Here is an 18770-nt window from a genome sequence, read left to right on the forward strand (position 1 = left end):
CAAGGACGGATGCAGGTGGGACAACTCAGGACAGTTCATTCCCAACATGGGCAAGCACCCACTGGTGACGAATAAGCTACAGACAGGATGACAGGGAGTCCACGTGTAACAGGGAGTGCTACGCAGCGTGCAAACCCATGTCCCCAACTTCCTGCCAACCTCAGAAAATGGTGCCCACGTAGCACCCTACAAACCGAAACGCAGCGTTTTAAATGGCAAAGGCAACTACCCAAAACATTAACCATGGCTACCTCCACCTTGCTGCTCTATGCGGAGTGCCCTCGTTTTATTTACACTGCCTCTCTTTTCCATAACCGGCTCTCGTCGATCAGTACAGACGGCGTGACTTCTATGCAGCAGGCACGGGAGCAGGTGCCCCTCACGCCACTCTACAAAACAGACGTGGACCGGCCCGTGAACTCCCAGTCCAGTGAGGTGCAGGCTCTAGCGTTACCAGAAGAGCCTATTTTAAATCTGAATACACAAGGGAAGGGAGAGCGGCTGTCCTGAGCTTGTCTATTCATCGCCGTGGATTTTCAGCGGGTTCCTCGTGACTTTCTGCGTGTAACGGCACGTCACCTCCCAGTGGAGTCCATGGCAAGCACCTTCCCCCGTCCAGCCGGGACGCCTTCTGCTGCATCTTCTTGCCCCACTGCCCTGGCGAGGACCTCCAGGGCGATGCTGACGAGGAGGGCTGAAAGCAGACATTTCTGTCTGTCCCTGATCTGCCCACGTGTGACATGACCTGTGGGTTTTACATGGACTGCACTGTACCGGGTTTGGGAAGCTCCCTTCTATTCCTACTGCGTGGAGTATTTTTACCAGGAATCGCTGTCAGACTCTGTTGAATGTTTTTGCTTGTGCCTGTTAAGATGACTGTGGCTTTTTTCTTCACTCTATTGATATGGTGCATTAAATTAATTGGTATTTGCATGCCGAACCAACCTGCATTCCTAGGATGAATCCCATGGGATCCTGGTGGGTAACCCTTTCTGTATGTGGCCGGATTTGGTTTGCTAGTATTTGCTGAGAATTTCTGTGTGTATATTCATAACAGATATCAGTCTGTAATTTTCTTATATTGCCTTTGTCTGACTTGAGAATCAGGGTGGTAATCCAGGTCTCAAGGAATGAGTAGTTCCTTCCTCTTTAATTGTTTGGAAGTTTGTTAAGCATTAGTATTCATGATGTTTCAAATGTTTGGTGGGATCCACCAGTGAAGCCAGCTGGGCCTGGGCTTTTCTTTGTGAGCAGGTTGTCACTTACCGATTCAACCTCTTCACCACCCCACTCGGACCTCCTGTTTCCGCTCGGGCCAGTGTTGGCGGCATCCTTCTAGGGGTCTGCCCATTCCATCGAAGTCTCCTAACTTACGGCACACACAGTCCAGAGTTCTTCCTCACACTCCTTCTTGTTTTCACCAAGTCAACAGTAACGTCTGCTTTTTCATTCCTCACTTTAGTTATCTGATACTCCTCTCTTTTCTTGTAGTCAATGTAGCAAAAGTTCTTATTAATTTTGTTGATCTTTTCAAAAAACCAACTTTAGCTTGATTTTCTGTGGGGTTTTTTTTCATTAATTTGCATTCTAATCTGCATAATTTGCTTCATTCTGCTTGTTTTAGGTTTAATTTGTTCTTTTTTACCCAGCGTCTTAAGATTTAAGGTTAGGTAATTGGTTTGAGATTTATGTTCATTTTTAACATAGGTGTTTATAGCTATAATTTTGCCTCTAAGTACTACATTAGTTGCATCCCATAAATTGTAGTATGCTATGTCTTCATTTTCACTCTTCTCAAAATATTTTCTACTTTACCTTGTGATTTCTTCTTACCTGGCTCACTGGTTATTTAGGAGTCTGTCAATCTTCACATGTTTGGGAATTCCCCAAGTGCCTTTTTTATCGACTGCTAATCTCATTGTGTCAGACAGCACCCTCTGCAGGGTTTCAATACTGCACAACTCACTGAGGCTGTTTTATGGAGCAGCACATGACCCTCCATGGACAACGCTACATGTGCACTTGAGAAAAGTATACTTTCTGCTGGCAGGAAAACGTGCTCTGTAGTCGCTCTGGCTGCTGTGGCTCAGTGGACTGAGCGCCGGCCTAAGAGCCAAAAGGTGGCCAGTTTGATTCCCAGTCAGGGCACAGGCCTGGGTTGCAGGCCAGATACCTTATCAGGGGCACACAAGAAGCAACTGATTGATGTATCTCTCGCACGTTGATGTTTCTCTCCCTCTCTTCCTTGCTCCCTTCCCCTCTCTCTAAAAGTAAATAAAGCCTTTTTTAAAAATGTGTTCCATGGATGTCTCCTGGGTCTCTTCAGCTCATACTGTGGCTCAAGTCTTCCGCTCCCTTCCTGATCTTCTACTTGGTTGCCGTACCCTTACTTCAGAAGGGCGCTGTGCTCTCCAGCTGTTACTGGTAAGCAGCTATTTAAGTTATTTAAGGACACAGTTATTTAAGGGCATTGTATTAGTCTTCTGTCGCCACTGGAACCATTTCCCACACACCTGATGGCCTCACTAAGACAACAATTAGGAATGCTTAACCTGGTCGTTCTGGAGGCCAGAAGCCTAAAATGGGTACGTAAGGCAGCGTTTCTTATTGAGGCTCCAGGGAGCGTCCCTTTCCCAGCGTCTCCTACGGGGTGCTCCTCCCCAACCCCAAAATGAAAGGGGGGGGAACAATCTGTTGCAGCTCATGGGTCGAAGGTCTGTGGCCAAAGTTCCTTCATAATCAGAAGGTGCCTCTGCCTGGAATGTTGTCTCCGTTCCCGCCAGTACCCCCGGGACCCTCTGAGGTGTGGGAAGGCCTCTGTCAGGTGCACGCTCAGGACGGAGCCTGGACCGACCGCTACCTGTGGTGAAGCAGCACTGACCAGAGACAGTCACAAAGAAAGCAGCAACTTCAGCTCATGCTTGATGGTAAGAACCGAAACCACAAAGCATATCATTTAAATTTAAAGTCTACTGGGAAAGTATGAACTAACTCAAAGTCAATTTGGACGACTTGTGGTCACTGATGAAGAAAAGCCATCAGGAGCAATAAGCTTTGCAGACAGCCCGGGGGTGATAAATGCTCCCACCGCCTTCCCGCACTCTTCCCACCAAAGGGCTCGCCACCAAGTTCTGGCAGCTCAGGCTTCCAGAATCCCCAGGGACCCTGTTTTGCTTAATCATCACAGGCCGTGGCAAATTTGAAGATTTCCACTGAAGAGAAATGCATCATTTTAAAAAAGCTTTTAAAGTAAACATTTTAAGTGTAATTCGCACCAAAGGAAACCCAGACCCTCAATGAAGTCGGTTACCTTAACGAAGAAAACACAGTTGGGGTCCCTTTCCTGTCCCCAAGCCCCCGGTGCTGGTGTGGCTGCAAGGGCTCCTTCCTCTCCCGGTTCTGCCCACTCTCCCTGGGGCAGTCTGATCCTTGACCATGGCTGCCGATACAAGGCAACGCATTTCCAGGGAGGGCAGACGTCTGGTAACACCATGTGTACCTCTGAACTGCGTAAATCAGACACTCTCCTCCCTGCCTTGTTCAGCATCCCAATGGTCTTCCAAAAACACCTGCTGGCCGTGCCACGTGCCCACCCTGAGCCCTGCGGCCGTACCCCAGAACCTAAACATCCATCTGCACGCCTCAACCACCTGCGGGCCCTGCACGTCCAGGCCCTGCCTCCCCCTCGAGTCCTGCTTTCACCTTATGTTCAGACAGACTGACAGAGGCGCTTTCACTCATTCACTCAACAAGCACTGAGAGCCGACTGTGAACCAGGCACTGCTCTGGGTGCGGGACAGCCAGTGGGGAGCGAGAGCCCCGGTCTCAGCAGCCTGGGGTCTGGTTGCATTCAGTCTCCTGCATCCTCCAGAAGCCTGAGAGGCCGGGAGGGTCGTGCCTGTCTTAACAAACCAAAACCAAGGGAATTCAGACTGGGGAGTGTGTGTGCCCAGGTCCAAACATTCTTCCACAACAGGGGGAGCTTCCCGGGGGCCCGCGCCCCGAACACATGGGCCCAGGGTGCACGTGCCTGGCACACCTGCCTGAGGAATGGCAATCTCTCCTCACAATCAGTAGCCGGCCACTCAAGGTTAAAAAAAAAAAAAACACCCAACTTTTCCATCTTCCTTCACCAAAGCATCCTGAGACAGCGAACGCACCGTGGCCCTGATGCTATGAGAAGAAACTGAGACCCCCAACCCTTCCTCCCACCCACGATCCTGGGGGCCTGCGTCTCCCAGGTGCTGCGCTGGCCCCAGAGAAGCCAAGGAGGAGAAGCCAGAGCTCCCGACAGAAGGAGCACGGACTCCAGTGGGAGAGGTCGCCCTGACAAATCACTGTCATCTTCAGTGTGACCCAGGCGATGACGGATGTGCAGAGGAGGCACTGTGGGTGCTGGGGACACACGGAGGGGAGGGGTGGGGCTCGCTCCTCGCACACGCCATGCCAGACGGAGCCCGGCAGGCTGCAGGGGCGTCCATGGTTTATTACGGAGACAGAGACTCCGGGAAGTCCCCTCTCGTCACGGTGCAGGTCGGTCTCAGTCTGCAGCCCAGGAAATCGCTACAGCCACACCAGCAGTCACACACGGGCCCTCTTCTGGGGATGTAGCAGAGCTCCAGCCCGCGGCTCTGACACCCGAGGGATTTGTCTTCTTTACAGCACTCACCACCCTGCATTATCAATGACTTCTAACCTGGCCGCCTGTCCCGGAGCAGGAATGAAGTGCCACCCAGCTCAGGGCCCAGCACACCGCCTACCCCAGGCTGCACTCCTTCCCGAGGAGGAACTGGGCAAGCTGCAGGCCAATGGGAAAGGTGGGGACACACACCCTCCCTGCCTTCTCCTGATGCCTCCCAGGAGTCTGGACAGAGAATTCCCCAAGGGCTCTCCAAGTGGGAAGTGTGACCAGCAGATTTCACTACTCCTGGGCCACACCCTGACTCCCCCAGCCTAAACGCACTTCCCACTCTGCATTCTTTCTCAGAGGTGACCCGGGGCCCTGATAAAGGCCGGTGAGCCACAGACTCACACAGCTCCTTAAATAAACGGGGCAGCCACAGCCAGACCCCGCACGCTGCCTGTGTCCACACACAGCTCGCGGGACCACCACCTTGCTCGCTGGATCGCGCACCACCTGCAGCTGCTTGCCTGCTTCACTACAGTAGCAGCGCTGAGTAGAAGGTACGGCCCACAAAACATTCACTCATGGGCCATCTGCAGAGAACGTGTGCTGGCCCTGGGCTTAGAGCTGTGCACAGAAACGGTGGCCCCCCACCAGTGACACAGGGCCACCTCCTGGCCCCATCCAGAATCATCCACACTGAGCAGGCCAGGGGCCCTGGGTGGCACGGCTGGCTCCAGGCCTGGTAGGCCAAGGACAGGTGAGCCTGGGACAAAGAGCGGTTAGAAAGTTTTTTTTAAAAGAAGGAAATGCCCAGGATGGGTCTGTCAACAGGACCCAGGAGCCAAGGTAAAGGGCTCCAGACGGCCAAACCCGGGACCCGCTCAAGTGTCGACTCGCAGTGACCGTGGAGGGACCATAGCCAGCTGAATTAAAGGCAAGCCCCTGAACTCACACAGACGGAGGGAGGGAAACAGGAAAGAAAGAACGAAAATGTCCCCTCTCGGCAGAATGTCGACCCCTAACTATAGACGGAACGGCTGCCTTAGAAAATCACCGTTTTATGACCATTGCAGTAACAATTAACTCAGGCAAGAACCATTAACAGGGGCTGAAACTGGCGCGGGAGAGTGTGGAGAGGAGCGGAGTATCCACATGGTCTCAAAGTATCTCCCCACGGAAGCAATAGCGACGAGTCAAGTTACAGTGAGATAAGCATCCCCACGAGCAAAGCGACCGCACTTAACATCACCACCAACAGGCCCCAGCAACACAGACGCGGTTTCCACCGACAGGTTACTGAGGAGGACGCCCCACGGCAGGGCAGCTCCCACCCAAACAGAGAAGAACACGAATCTGATCTCCAGGAAACATCAGCCAATCCCAGCTCAGAGTCCACAAAAACCTGGCCCATGCCGTATTCCACACCGAATGTACAACAGACACAGGAAGACAGCCCGTCTCCCGAACTAAGACACTAGAGATGTCTTAGTTCGGGAGACGGGATGGCGCATATGGACCCTGTAAAAGATGAGATGGAACATGGGGCAGGGTGAGCCCGAGGGCTGTGGGTCAGATAAGGCCCCCAAAGCTTCACGGACCCCTCGTTCTACTGTAACTGCGGCTACACTAGGGAAGGCCCCGGTTCTGGGCACTTTACACCATGGCATCTGAGTACTTCGGGAGCCGGGGAGGGACACACCCACCTAACTCCCAAATGCGCCCTGAAAACGCGCATCCAGGGAGAAGGGCAAAGCGGACGCGAGAAAGTACCAACAACTGGGTGCACCGGGTCCTCGGCACTGCCCTTTTAAGTCCTCCAGAAGCTTACAATTTTTCCAAATACGTTCTTTAATCCCAGCAAGCAGTCAATGCCTTCTTCTGCCGCAGCACTGAACACACTCTTGTGACCTAGCTACACAGTTACCTTCCCACCGGGTCACAGCTCCCTGTGTAAGAAATGAAGATGATGATGATGGTGACGATGACAATGTCGCTGATGACCAAGGTGGAAGCAACTATTTACTCTGCCCTGTTGCACGCCAGGCCTGACACTAAGTAACTCTTCACACGACTCACTTAAACTCCACAGAAACTCAGGAGGCTTTACCTTGTTTTTATCGCCATTTTGTGGACATGGAAACCGAGGCTGAGGGGGTCCCCGCATCCGAGGCGCCGAGCTGGGATGTGAACTCAAGTCTGACTGACTTAAAACTTCGTCCTTAGCCCCCCTTTTTCGGCAAGCGGTCAATCGTACCTCAGCATCATTTTTAGGCCGCTGCGGCCTGCACGTAGTAGGTCAACAAAAGGTGAGAGGGGCTCTTCTTCTGGTTATGTTCGCTGAGGACACCCACACCGGAAACGAGGGGCGGAGGCGGCACGGGGAGGTGGGGGAAAGCCAGCCCTAAACAGTATCACCAGCGGGCGATACCCTGCACTGACCCATGAACTCGGACCTGAAAGATGACATGTGAGGAAGGGACACGTAACTGCGTGATAAAATCTCCTATTACGTGCAAGTGTGTCCTGCGTGTTCACAACGTACAGCAAAAGTAAGCAAACATAAACCGTGTAGATATTTAAGAAGGCAGAGAACGACGAGACGAACATAATCACTGTCATCGCACCCTGGTGACAGCCCGGGAGGCAGGCTGCCTGCCCGCCCCGCACAGGGGACGGAGTGCGGCCCGGGGGCCACCGGCCATGCAGACGCCCCACAGGTACTGATGAATGAGAAGTGGGTAAAAGGAAAGAAAGATTGCTGCAAGTTCTAGAGCGCGGTGGGCTCTGAAACGACAAACAGAACCGCGGCTTCGTCCGAAACTGCCCCCAGGTTTCGTGCCTGGGGCCGGCTGAGCCCCTGAGGGTAGGGAAACAATAGGAGGAAGCAGGCGTTTCCATACCAGCTTTCGACATATTTTGCCTCCTTGCACAAAGCAGAGCCTCTGACTCACATACTCCAATGCAAGTGACTGTCGGGGGGGACTGTAACTTTCCCAGGGAAATAAACAGCAGCAGCACACGTGAGTCGGACTGTCCTGAACTCTCCTTGAGAGCCGCTTTTCGGCCCAGGGCCCCTGGAGTATTTTTTCCGTAGGGCACCACAGCGGAGGGCTGGCTGCCTGGCCCCAAACAAGCCATCCCTCCCTCCAACCTCCGGCTCCCCATCTGTGGAAGGAGAACAGCAAAACACCTTCACAAGGCTGCAGGACGGAAGACAAGTCATGATTTTCTGCAAATGCTCCTCACCCAGCAGGCCTCTTAATATATCACAAGTGGGAAAGATTAATATCAAAATGTGAACATCAAAAGCCAAGCAAACTGGCAGACGGAGCACCAACCAGGGCGGACCAAGAGGGCACCTGGCTATGCGGAGCGCCATCTAGTGGACAAAGGGCGGCATACAAGTGGAGGAAATACTGAAACACAGGAGTAAGGAAAAATGACGCAGATGAAAACTGCCCCTGCTCCTCTCCATTCTAGTTTCTCCAGGGGAGCCTGAACCACCAGTGACCCCAAATGTAAGATTTACAGCAACAAGAGAGATCAAAAAGGGTGCTCTTGCATGCTCGTGCTCTTTATCATGCCAAGGAAGAGCAACCGTAACAGGCCAGGATACCCCTCCAAGTCCTTGAAAAAGCAAGGGACTGATTGGTGAGAAACCATGGAAATGTGCAGCTTGCCGATGCAGAGGATGCAGAGGAAGGCACCCTGAGCTTGTGGAGAGATGCTGCTGAGCGTCCAGACGCATTTCAGATATGTGGCCGTGAACCTGGGTATGGAAGCTTCGGGTGCTAATTTACGCGTCAGGGGCTGCGCACTGGAATGGCTTCATAAAAACCCATCGGAGCTGCCGCTGGCTCTGTGCAGGCTATTAATGAGGGAAGCGTCCTAAAGAATGGGTTTCTCCTTCCACAGTTCCAGGACTGGAAAACCAAAATCATCCTAGTAACAAACAATTACCATAAGGGGTGAAACCAGAGGCTTCACGTATTAAATTAGCATTGTAGACTTTACGTCTGGAAAGTGACTCAGGCCGTTCCATAAAAAGTGCTCCTAACTGTTTCTTAAGCACCTACTGTGTGTGAAACTCCGTACGCATCCAATCCAACCCTGCAAGGGAGATGTAAGGTCCCAGTATACAGATGGGGAAACCAAGATGCCGAGAAATGAACTTGCCCAGGGTTACCACCGACTGGAAGGCTGTTGCCGCCCGTAAGCACAGGGCCCCTTCTGCACCAGCTCTCCCCTTGTTAAGGAAGGCTGCTTCCCACAAAAATGCCATCCGCCAGACCTCCCATGCCGCTGCTGGTCACCAAGTCCCTGCCCCGCTTTGTCACGCTGCTGTCTGCACCCCTCTGAGTGGTATCAGTCTGCCCTGCTCACAGATCACCCATCCAAGACATAACAGAGAATTTCCCAGAGAATTCAGGCATGAAAATGCAGCCTCAGTGACAGCTCCACCTCCACATGCTGCTCGCTGGTGAGCCCTGGAGGTGGGGAGACACGAATCTGAACCCTGGGGCACGGCTTAGCAGCTGCCGGACCTCAGGCAAACTATTTGACCGTCCTGCCCTCGGTTTTCTCATCTGTAAGATAAGGCAAGGTGATTTACTCTTTTGAAACTGTCCAGGAATTCAGTGGAGAAATGTACATAAAGCATCTTACCCAGAAAAAGCTCTTGATGAACGCACGTTAACTGCTATGCCTACTGATAGCAAGGTCAGGATGTTCAAACAGCCCCCCTTCGGAAAGGAAAGCCAGCAGCCCTGTCTGTGGGAATGTGTTCCTGTGAGTTCCTGACACACTTTTTTTATTTTCTGAGCCTATTTTTAGAAGACGGAGAATTTCTAAACATGCCGTAAACAGACTCTAAATCCCTGAGACCATACTCTCCGTTGTTTCTGTGACAACCAGGCCATCAAAATACCGGGAGCCCCGCGCCTCCAAGAGGCTCCTTCAGGAGACACAGACCTTTATCACTTATTAACTTTCTGTACTGCGAGAATTCCCATTTCCTCCTTGACCGTGGACGTACACACAGTTAAGACCTCCTCCCTTGAATGCTTACTCGAGACTGAACCGTGTTATTGCTGGAGAGCACAGGAGAAAAGCAAGCTTGCCTTCTGGTAAAACACGCTTCCAGGAACCTCTTTCAAACACTCATCCTCCCCAGTGGAAATTCCTAACTGGCTTCCACTATAATGAAACATACTTAAAAACCAACAGCAACGTCAAGTTCTGTCCTTTAATCTCTTCTTAGCCGATCTTATCAAAACGCTGCAGACCTGGGTTAAAAATTCAGCCTGATGGTTTTACGCTGTGCACCTTGACTAGGTGAGCCCCTTTAGGTTTCTGAGCCTCGGATGGATGCCTCGTTGGAAAAAACAGGGATGAAACCCCCTACCTTGCAGGTCACGTGGGGTTTGGAAATAAGGCACAGGAAGCACCTGGCCCAGAAGGGGCCCTCAATTTGGCAGCTTCTATTAGAATCATTGTCCCCAATGCTTGGGAACACTCAGCTTCTGTTCTACTGATAAAAAAATGTAAACCCCTCCAATGTCCCTTGGGGGGACGGCAACAACAAACCAAAGGTCCCGTGACACCCAAGATGCTGCTGGCAGCAGATCCACTCTCTCAATTGCTCCCGTGGCTCGGGGGGGAGGGTGCTCTGAGTGGCCCCCAGGACGGAGCTGCTCCTGCAGGTAAGAAGGTTTATTTGGCAAGGGCCTCCAAATTTCTGGTTTTGATCTATGGTGAGAAATCTCAGTGGGGGGTTGAGGAAGGAGAGCTGACTGTATCAGAGTGCACAGGCTACACAAGCTCCCTGAGAAAGAATCAAAGTAAACAATCCTCAGATTCAAAGCAGACCCGCCCACATCCTCTCACTGCCTCCTGGGGAAGGAGCTGGAGCCCTAACGTCCTGAGTGGCCCTTCTCAGGTCTGGGTGGTTCCCAGCCGGGGAAGCCCTGCATCCACAGAAGACCCGCTTTCCTGTGTGTCTGGGAGGCATCGGAGACACCCGCCCTCCGCCCAACTAACCTCCCACTGAGCAAGCTCTTTCTTGACTGCTGACGGCCATATGCTAATTCTCCTTCCCTTTTGATCTTTGAAACACGGTGCTGAAAGGAAGGAGGGCAGCGCGACTCCCCTACGCTGAAGGGGCCACCGACCAAGACTGAAGGGAGGTGCTGAAGACGCTCCCAGTGACGTAAAACCAGGAGGAGCCCACGCCCTCCAGGGGAAGACCAGAGACCCCAGGAGCAGAGTGATGCGCGCCAGCCGCTGGGGGACCAGAAAATGGGCGGCGTAACCCATCCGGGGACCTTAGGGTGGGAATTTGAACAACAGAGTGTAAAAGTGGTGCTGTATAACTTATCTCTCAGCTCCAGCACAGGCACCAGAGGAAAGAGCAAACAGCTCGTGAGAGGCCTGGGTTTTCCTCCCCGTCTGTCAGGAGCTAACTGTCCCATCGCAGCCTGCCCTTGAACCCCCGAGGTCAGCGTGGTACAAGGAAAGAACGATGGGCTGGAGGACAAAGCTTGAACCTTCCCTCAGACCTTTTCTATGAACGTCACCTCAGGTAAGTCACTCTCACTTTTGGCATCTCGGCTTCTGCAACTGAAAAGCTGGGTTAATAACCTCGATGCATCCAGGCTGTTACCGTAGGACTCCCACATGCTGACAAGTGGCTCAGAAATGTCCCTCGGCCGACTTGGTTGGATCTAAACCCTCTAGTCACTACACGTAATAAAAAGATAGCTGGGTGACCAGGAAGGCCTTCCTGAGGACAGTGAAGCACGCCTATGAACTTGAAACTCGCTCTGGAGCTAACGCCCTCGGGCATGCGCGTGTCTGCAGAGGGGGACAGCGTCTCCCCCTCCGCCTCCGGACCCAGCGGGGCAGGGTCTCGAAACACTTGGTACTGAAGTCCAGGTACTGAGGCATGGTAACTCACCACCCCTGGGTCGCTGTGAACCGCGACACAATAAAGACAATTCGGAAATGGACTGTCTACAAATGGGAGTCATCCCACCCGTTCCTACACGACTCAACGCCGAGGTACCACTTCCTCCGCGGGGTGAACGCGCCCCACCCGAATGGCACTCTGCCATTTTCACCCTCATTCTTCCTCTGCACAGCTCACCACATTCAAAAGTGTTTTCCAGAGAGAGGGGTTTGCAAAAATTAAACTTTAACCCCAGGGCTTTGTTACACAGAGAAGCACACAGGGCAGAGTGATGCCCCCCCTTTATGCAATGCCCCTCACATATATCCTGAGTGACAGAGTCCTGACATTAGAGAAATCGATGCGATCGGCACATTCACCCTGAAACACTGACAGGAAGAACTCCGTCGGTCTGGATGCAAGGAGACCGCCTTGTCCTGGCTCCTCTGTTCACCTCCTCTCCACACGGCCCACTGAAGGGATCTTGGCAGGGACCCAGCCGCCAATCCATACATGATACCCGATAATTAAAAATACAGGGTTATGTAATCTTATTTAATGGTTACTTGGCTTGTGTTGAAAACCATCCAAAGCTATACCAAGAGCTGGATTAAATTATAATGCGTAAGACATTTCTGAAGATGGTTTTTAGTAGGAGTCAGCACATCCCCTACTAGCAAATATTATATAAAATATGGAGCAGTCCTTTCCTCTCCAATTAACCTCCTTGGCAAGAAGCCGCAATGTCGATTCAGTGCGGAGGCACCTGTGTATGTGGGGGAGGGGTCGGGGGAGGGGTGGGGAGTGAAGAGCAAAGCCCATTTTCTTTGACTTGGTTTCACGCCCAGTGAGCATTACCCATTACTTCTGGTTTAAAAAAAAAAAGTATTCACTATTTGGGGGTGGAGGGAAGGAGCGCAGGTTATCCTGAGAAAATAAAAATAAAAGTCAGTCACGAAGGCCCATCAGAAAACACAGGCCTGGAGAAAGCGTGCAAGCCGACCTATGTGAGCTCAGCAGCCTGTGTCTCGATGTCCTCCCAGCTCAAGTTTTTACTTAAAGATTGTTAGAAGAAAAGTAATTCAGCTAGAAAAGGTGATCGATGTTAACAAAGCCTTAATTTTTCAGAAGTGACAACACCTCATTTATAAACTGTTCCGTCCTCGTAAAGTGTTGATGGCTGAAGTCACAGAGTGGTCTCGGGAGGGCTTCGATTCCATGGTGCCTCTCGGCCGAGCCCTGGAACCCTGCAGGGTGAGTCTGCAGGGAATGCCCGCTCCTTCCAAGAAGAACCGCCAGACAAATACAGAAGGAAGGATTTTTCGGAAACTCAAGATAAGCCACCCGGAAGCAAGCATGGTAATCACATCAGTGTCTGCGGGATTTTAAATCAGCACGTGCAAGTTCTTGGCTCCGTCTTTTAGGGGAGACGTAGGTGGCGAGAACGATGACCTGAGAGAGAGAAGGCCTGGGCTCAACTTAAATCCGCCTCAGCTGCCTGCGAGCGCCTGTGGCAGAGCCCTCGGCTCCCTCCCCTGGAAAGTGGAGATGTCGACGTCAGCCTCCCACGGGTGCGCGTGTGAGAACTGAACCAGACAGCAGGGCCCTCAAAGGGCTGTGGAAACCTGAAAGTTCCACACGAACCTGAGGTGGCATTAGCCCTCAGAGAGGTTCACCAGGAGACATGTCTACGAACGCCACTCGGCACTCAGGTGGAGGGTTTGCATTGCCCACCCCTCATCACAGGACAGGTTGGTGCCGGAGCACCGATTCTAGGGTCGAGATCCAGAATGCCCGCTGAAAAAACAGTCAAAAACACAGCTACATAAGAATGTAAGTGCCCCCTCTAGCCAGTAACAAGATGATTATCAGATTCAAAAGTCAAAGCTCGTTAATAACCATTCAAATTCAGACGTAAGACATTTGTAGAAACGCACTTGTAGTTGTGAAGTCACATAAGAGCATAATTAATATTTTAAATGGCAAGGCTTTGCATTCCGGATATCAGCCTACGATTTAAGGGACAAACCTTATATCTGAAGTCATCTGAATGAACAGTAGTAAGAGCCTATGAGTAACTCTTTGCTTCCTTCACGTAACTGTTCACTGTGAGACTGTACTTCTTACAAGCATTACATTTTTAATGGAAAATTAAGGCAATCGGGTTTAACATGGTTTTTTAAAACCGAGAAAATGTCAACATTGTCCGATGCCTGTTTCAAGTAACTGCAAGGCACGAGCCCCCGTAAAAACACAGAAACCAAAAGAACTTGGAATGTGTTGGCAACACAGTCCTACAGCACAGAAAAATAATTCTGACTTTTAAAATAACTCATTGAACTTTCAGTTACACTGTCTCCTTAACTGAGTACAACATAACTTCGATTCAGCCTCTCTAGTCAGAAACATTCACTTGATCCCACAGTCCAGAATACTTCTAACGCCACTGACCTCACACGACATGCAAAGAAATTTCTTTCACAGAAATGACAGCCCAGCAAGCAACAAAAGACACGTAAACCATAAAGAGCCAGCAGCGCCAGCCTGACTGGAGAGCTGTTCCGAAGGCATGGGCTTCAAACTTAGATTCTTTTCCCTCGTGTGAGAAGGCATGCCTGTTACTTCTTCACAAGCCCCCTGGATTACAGAAGTCAAAATGAGCCTGCAAGTACAGTAACAAGGGAAAGCTCTGTAAACCGATCCCGGCTTCAACAATTCAAATGTGCCCATGTTCTCGGAGACAGGGAGTCTCTCTCTGCCGCCGCCACCATCCGTCACCGCGCACTCCACGCAGAAGAACTGGTTGCATTAGGCAAACACCGGAGGTCACTGTTTTAAAATGCAGATATCTATATACAAACAGTATGTCTGCTCATCCTTCACTTCCCACAATGAAAGAGCCAGAGCCAGCGCTGAGACCAGCCAACTGCACTTATCTCGGGAACTACAGCCTGTCACTGCAGAGTGATCCACGCCAAAGGGGACAGATCGGACCAGACAAGGCACCTGCCGTCACCCGGAGGAAAAGCAGACCAGTGGCCCCCAAACCCGTCTTCTCTGAAACACATAGTCCAGACACAGGAGGAGAGCAGAACTGCTCTGGGGAAGGAGAACTTAATTTACCTTCCATCCCGGAAGAGACCTCCGGCTGCTGGAGGAATGAGCCAGGGAATGCTGTCCTGGGTGGGCTCGCCTCTGTGGAGCCCCTGTACCCGGGTCCTGTACCAGTTAGCTGGAGTGGTGTTAACATGGCACCAGCAGCTAAGTAAGACTCCCTGGCCGGTGTTCTGAGCCAGCCACCAATAAGGGTTCCCTACCCAGCTCTTCCCAAAATGAGATACTCTCGTTTCTCTTAAGATCGTATCAATCTTTCGCCTTTTTCCAAAATGAGGACAGGAGAGCTGAGAGGGGCTCTTGTGCCAGCCTCTTCCCCGCTCCTGCCTCCTCCAAGAGCCAGCCTCAAGCAGGGCTTGTCATGACTGGCTCACCCCCAGGGAGGGCAGACTACCCTCCCCACCCCCAGCCCCCAGGGCTGCCAGAGCCTAGACCTGGGAGAAACGAAGGGATGGGAGAGGAAACTGGGCCCTGCCGCTAGGACCAACGGGTCCTTCCCTAAAATGCTTGGGGTCTGCTCCCAAACCTCCTCCGAGGTCTTCAAACTTCGCGAACAATCCAAGCACCTGTTCCCGTCACCTCTTCTGCATCTGGTCCCCTCAAATCTTTCCATTTTCCTCCAGCTGTTTCTCCAGGTCCTTAAGGAAACCAAACCCCACGAGTTCCCCAGGCCCCCCTCACTCTCCTCTCCAAAAGACATAATTCAACCACCGCCCCAGCAAAGCCCCCAGATGTCCTCTGCCCCCACCCAGAAGTTTCCCTTGGGTATCCTACGAGTCCCCAAGAATTGCCTTCAAGTCTCATCCGAACGCCCAGCCTTCTCCTTCCTTCCTAAGTCTCCCAAATTCACATCTCGGGCTTTCCCCAGGTGTCCCATATTCTCCCAGATCCCCTCCCAAATGCCCCCAGTCTCTGCGAGGTCTCTTTACACCCAGCCTCTACAGCCCCCGCATTCCTAGTCGGTCCCGACCCTCTCTTGTCCCCAAGTCTCCGGGACGCCACTCCTCCGGCCACCAAGGGCCGCGGGCTACATTAAAGGGCCGGCGACGCGCGCCCTCACCTTGGTTCACCAGCCGCAGAGCGTGGGTGAAGGAGGGGTCCAGGGAGTCCTTCTCCGCCATGAGCTCAGGCAGGTACTTCTCCTCCATGCTCGCCGGCCGCCCGGGCCCGGGACGCGGTCTCGAGGCGGGCGGGCAGCAACGGCTCCGCAAACCCCGACCGCGCCGCGGAACCCGGGCCGGACGCCGCAGCCAAGCCAAGCCGGGAAGTCGGCCCGGCGGCGGCGGCGGCACGGGGCGGGAACCGGCCGCGCAGCCCCGGTCCCCGGGGGTGTCCGCCCGCCTAGTGCCCCGCGCTGGCGGCCGCTCTTCCCGCACGCGGCCCCGCGCTCCCGCACCTGGCGCAGGGGGAGCGGGCGCGGGCCGGCGAGATATCAGCGGGCGCTTCGGCGGGCGGCGCTCGGCGAGCTTCAGGTAGTCCCGAGCGAGCCCCGGCAGCCGCCACCGCTGGCGCCCCGCTCAGCCACGACCCGCACGCCGCGCGCCGCCCCGCGCTCTCGGAGCCGCGGCGCCGAGCGCCCGGTCCCGCCCCCCGCCGGCCCCGCCCCGCCCCGCCCCACCAGCCCCGCACGCCGCGCCTGCGCGCTGCTCCCCTGCCCCGCGCCCCGGGCTCCGCGCCCCACTGCTCAGCCGCCGCTGCCGCCGCCGGGCCGGGCAGGTTCGGCTGCGTCGCGGGTCGGCAGGAAGGTCGCGTCCTGGGCGCCTTCCTCCTGCCCCGGCGCTCTCCTCCAGCCGCGGGGGCGCCCCGCGCTGCTATTACAGCATTGTCACACTCACACACCCTCAGCTGAGGCCCAGAGAGGGCAAGCGACCGGCCCAAGGTCACCCAGCGAGCAATCGCGGAGGGAGCGCGCTCACCCCCACGTCCCCGTGAGGGGCCAGGCTGGTAGTGAGGACAGGGAGCGGGGCTCGGGGTCGCCCCAGTGCGCTCTGGGGAAAGGCCACCGGGCAAGTCTCCCTGCTCCTTAAGGCTCCCAGGACTTGCCTAACTTATTTTGCTTTGCTGCCCGCTCCTATTTGCAGAAATAACGTGGACGCGCTTTCCTTCTTCGGCCGCCGCCCTCTGAGCGCCAACACCCCCCCCCCCCCCCCCCCCGACCCTAGGTGCCGAGGTCGATTACATAAAAGCGTGTGCCCTTCAGGGAGTCTTTGTCATCCCCACCGCGTTGTCATTCTCTTTGCCCATAAGCCAGCGGGTGCCTGGATGTGGAGGAGGGAGCCATGTACCCTGGGCGGGTAGCGTCCCCTGGATGCACATGGATGCTGATGACCTTTGTCCCTCTCTGCCCCCTCCGCAGCAAACCCTCCTTCGGGCCGTGTTCATAGTTCTCAAGCTTGTGGAGCAAACAAGGACTCCAACAAGGACTTGAGTCTGTCCTGCCTTACCCTGCCAAACCCCCAAATCTTGTCCTGGCCTCAATATCACCTTCTCTGGACCACCTTCCAAGACCACCCCGCCTGGCATACCCCCACTGCAAAGCTTGTCACTGTTCCGTGTTTCCCCCAGTGCTGGTCAGCCCTCAAAGAGGGCTGTGATTCTGTTTTCATCAGACCGCAGACATCTCATGGGCATCTCATGTTTTTGTTTTTCAGGGAGCTGCTTGGGGCTGAATCGCCCTCCCAGTCCCCCAGGCATTCTGTACTCAGAATGCAAGTGGGGACCACAGATGCGGAGAGTGCAAATCAAGGAGCTCTCAGCTGCTCTGAGTCCCAGCCCCATTGCCCAACCGTCCCCAATCTTGAACACCCCATCCCCCGCTCCACCCCTAGACTGCCCAGCTCCCACCTAAGGTGCCATCGCAGAGTCCCCAGTAAGAATGTTCTCTGTGGCTCTCTTTAGCCTAAACTTGCAAGAGGCAGTTAAATGAGGAAGTTGAATGTGTGCCCCCAGGACCAGGCAGCCTGGATGTGGAAGGATGGCTCTGCTGCTCCACCAGCTGTGAGTCTAGGGGAAGTGGCCTCTCTGCGCCTCCCCTTCCTTGGCTGTAAAGTGGAGTTGATAACAGAACCGATTTCATAAGAGAGCCGTGCAGACCGAACATGTCAACTCTTAATGAGGTCCCCAATCAGTCTCCAGCACACAGGACACACTTGATGGTCTTTGTTGTCTTTCTTTCCCTGCATAGATGCTCTCCAGGTCCCCGGAACCTCTCCTTCCCCTCAGCCATAGCTCCCACCATGGGGGACCCTTACTACTGGGCAGTCTGCATCACCCAGCAGACTGAATGAAGGGCCCGGAACAAGACAGCTCTGTTCTTGACCCGGGGCCCAGAGTGAGGCTGCCAGGACAACCACACGGATGGCTAGCGTCCCAGCTCCTCCCTGGCCCACATGTGACCTCAGCTAATTAACCTGTCTGAGCTTCGAAGACACATCTGCAAATCCTGGGTTATGCCAGCAGTCCTGGGGGGGCAGTCGCAAGGGTTCCCGGGGAGCGTTTTCTCCTGTAACATCGGAACGGCATGCACGGACTCCGGCTTACATTCCTGACCATAGCACTCGCATTCTAAGGCTTGAGTCCCCCACAGCCACTTGCAAAGGGAAGAAGGGAGAAGGACAGTGTCTGGGACAAGGACGAGCCCCGGAAGGGGAGAACGTTGATCAGAGGCTCAGCTGCCCCCTCACCACCTGGTCTCTTACTCTCCTTTCCACTCAGACCTTCTGCCCCAGGGGCAGTCCGAACCTCGAGAAATCACTGTTTTTTATTAAGCATTTACTAAGTGCCAGGCACAATGCCAGCTGCTCTGCATTCGGCTTTCAAGTTCCCGCCACACCATGCAGGGAAGATACTATTCATCACCACTTACCAAAGAGGAGACCGAGGCTCGGAGCAGTTTCATATTCTGCCTCAGTCCCACAGCTGTCAGCACGGGGTCCCATGCCCAGGGAACCACGGCCCCTTGTCCCTCCTCCCCTGTTCTTCCCCCCCAAGTAGCAGTCTGTGACACTCCTGACTGGCTCCATCCCTCCTCCCACATCTGAGTAGTTGGCAGAGACACCCTGCCAGCAGCTGCGGGGGAGGGCT

General features: G+C 53.9%; 1 protein-coding gene across 8 annotated transcripts in view; it reads right to left on the reverse strand.

Annotated features, from left to right (window-relative positions):
* The window catches only part of KHDRBS3 (KH RNA binding domain containing, signal transduction associated 3), a 120694-nt gene extending 104450 nt beyond the window's left edge, over nucleotides 1–16244 (reverse strand). For 3 of the 8 annotated variants that reach the window (XM_045181478.2, XM_053929698.1, XM_024571998.3), the window contains exon 1: nucleotides 15748–16241. In XM_045181478.2, the coding sequence (XP_045037413.2) occupies nucleotides 15748–15835 (88 nt within the window). In that variant the 5' untranslated portion in view covers nucleotides 15836–16241. Of the gene's footprint in view, nucleotides 1–15747 lie in introns of all 8 variants that reach the window. The other 5 variants (XR_002975885.3, XM_024571997.3, XM_045181481.2 and 2 more) reach the window with 4 other exon arrangements.
* Nucleotides 16245–18770: the final 2526 nt, after the last annotated feature.

This window comes from Desmodus rotundus, chromosome 8 (assembly GCF_022682495.2).
Source record: "Desmodus rotundus isolate HL8 chromosome 8, HLdesRot8A.1, whole genome shotgun sequence".
Lineage (NCBI taxonomy): Eukaryota > Metazoa > Chordata > Mammalia > Chiroptera > Phyllostomidae > Desmodus > Desmodus rotundus.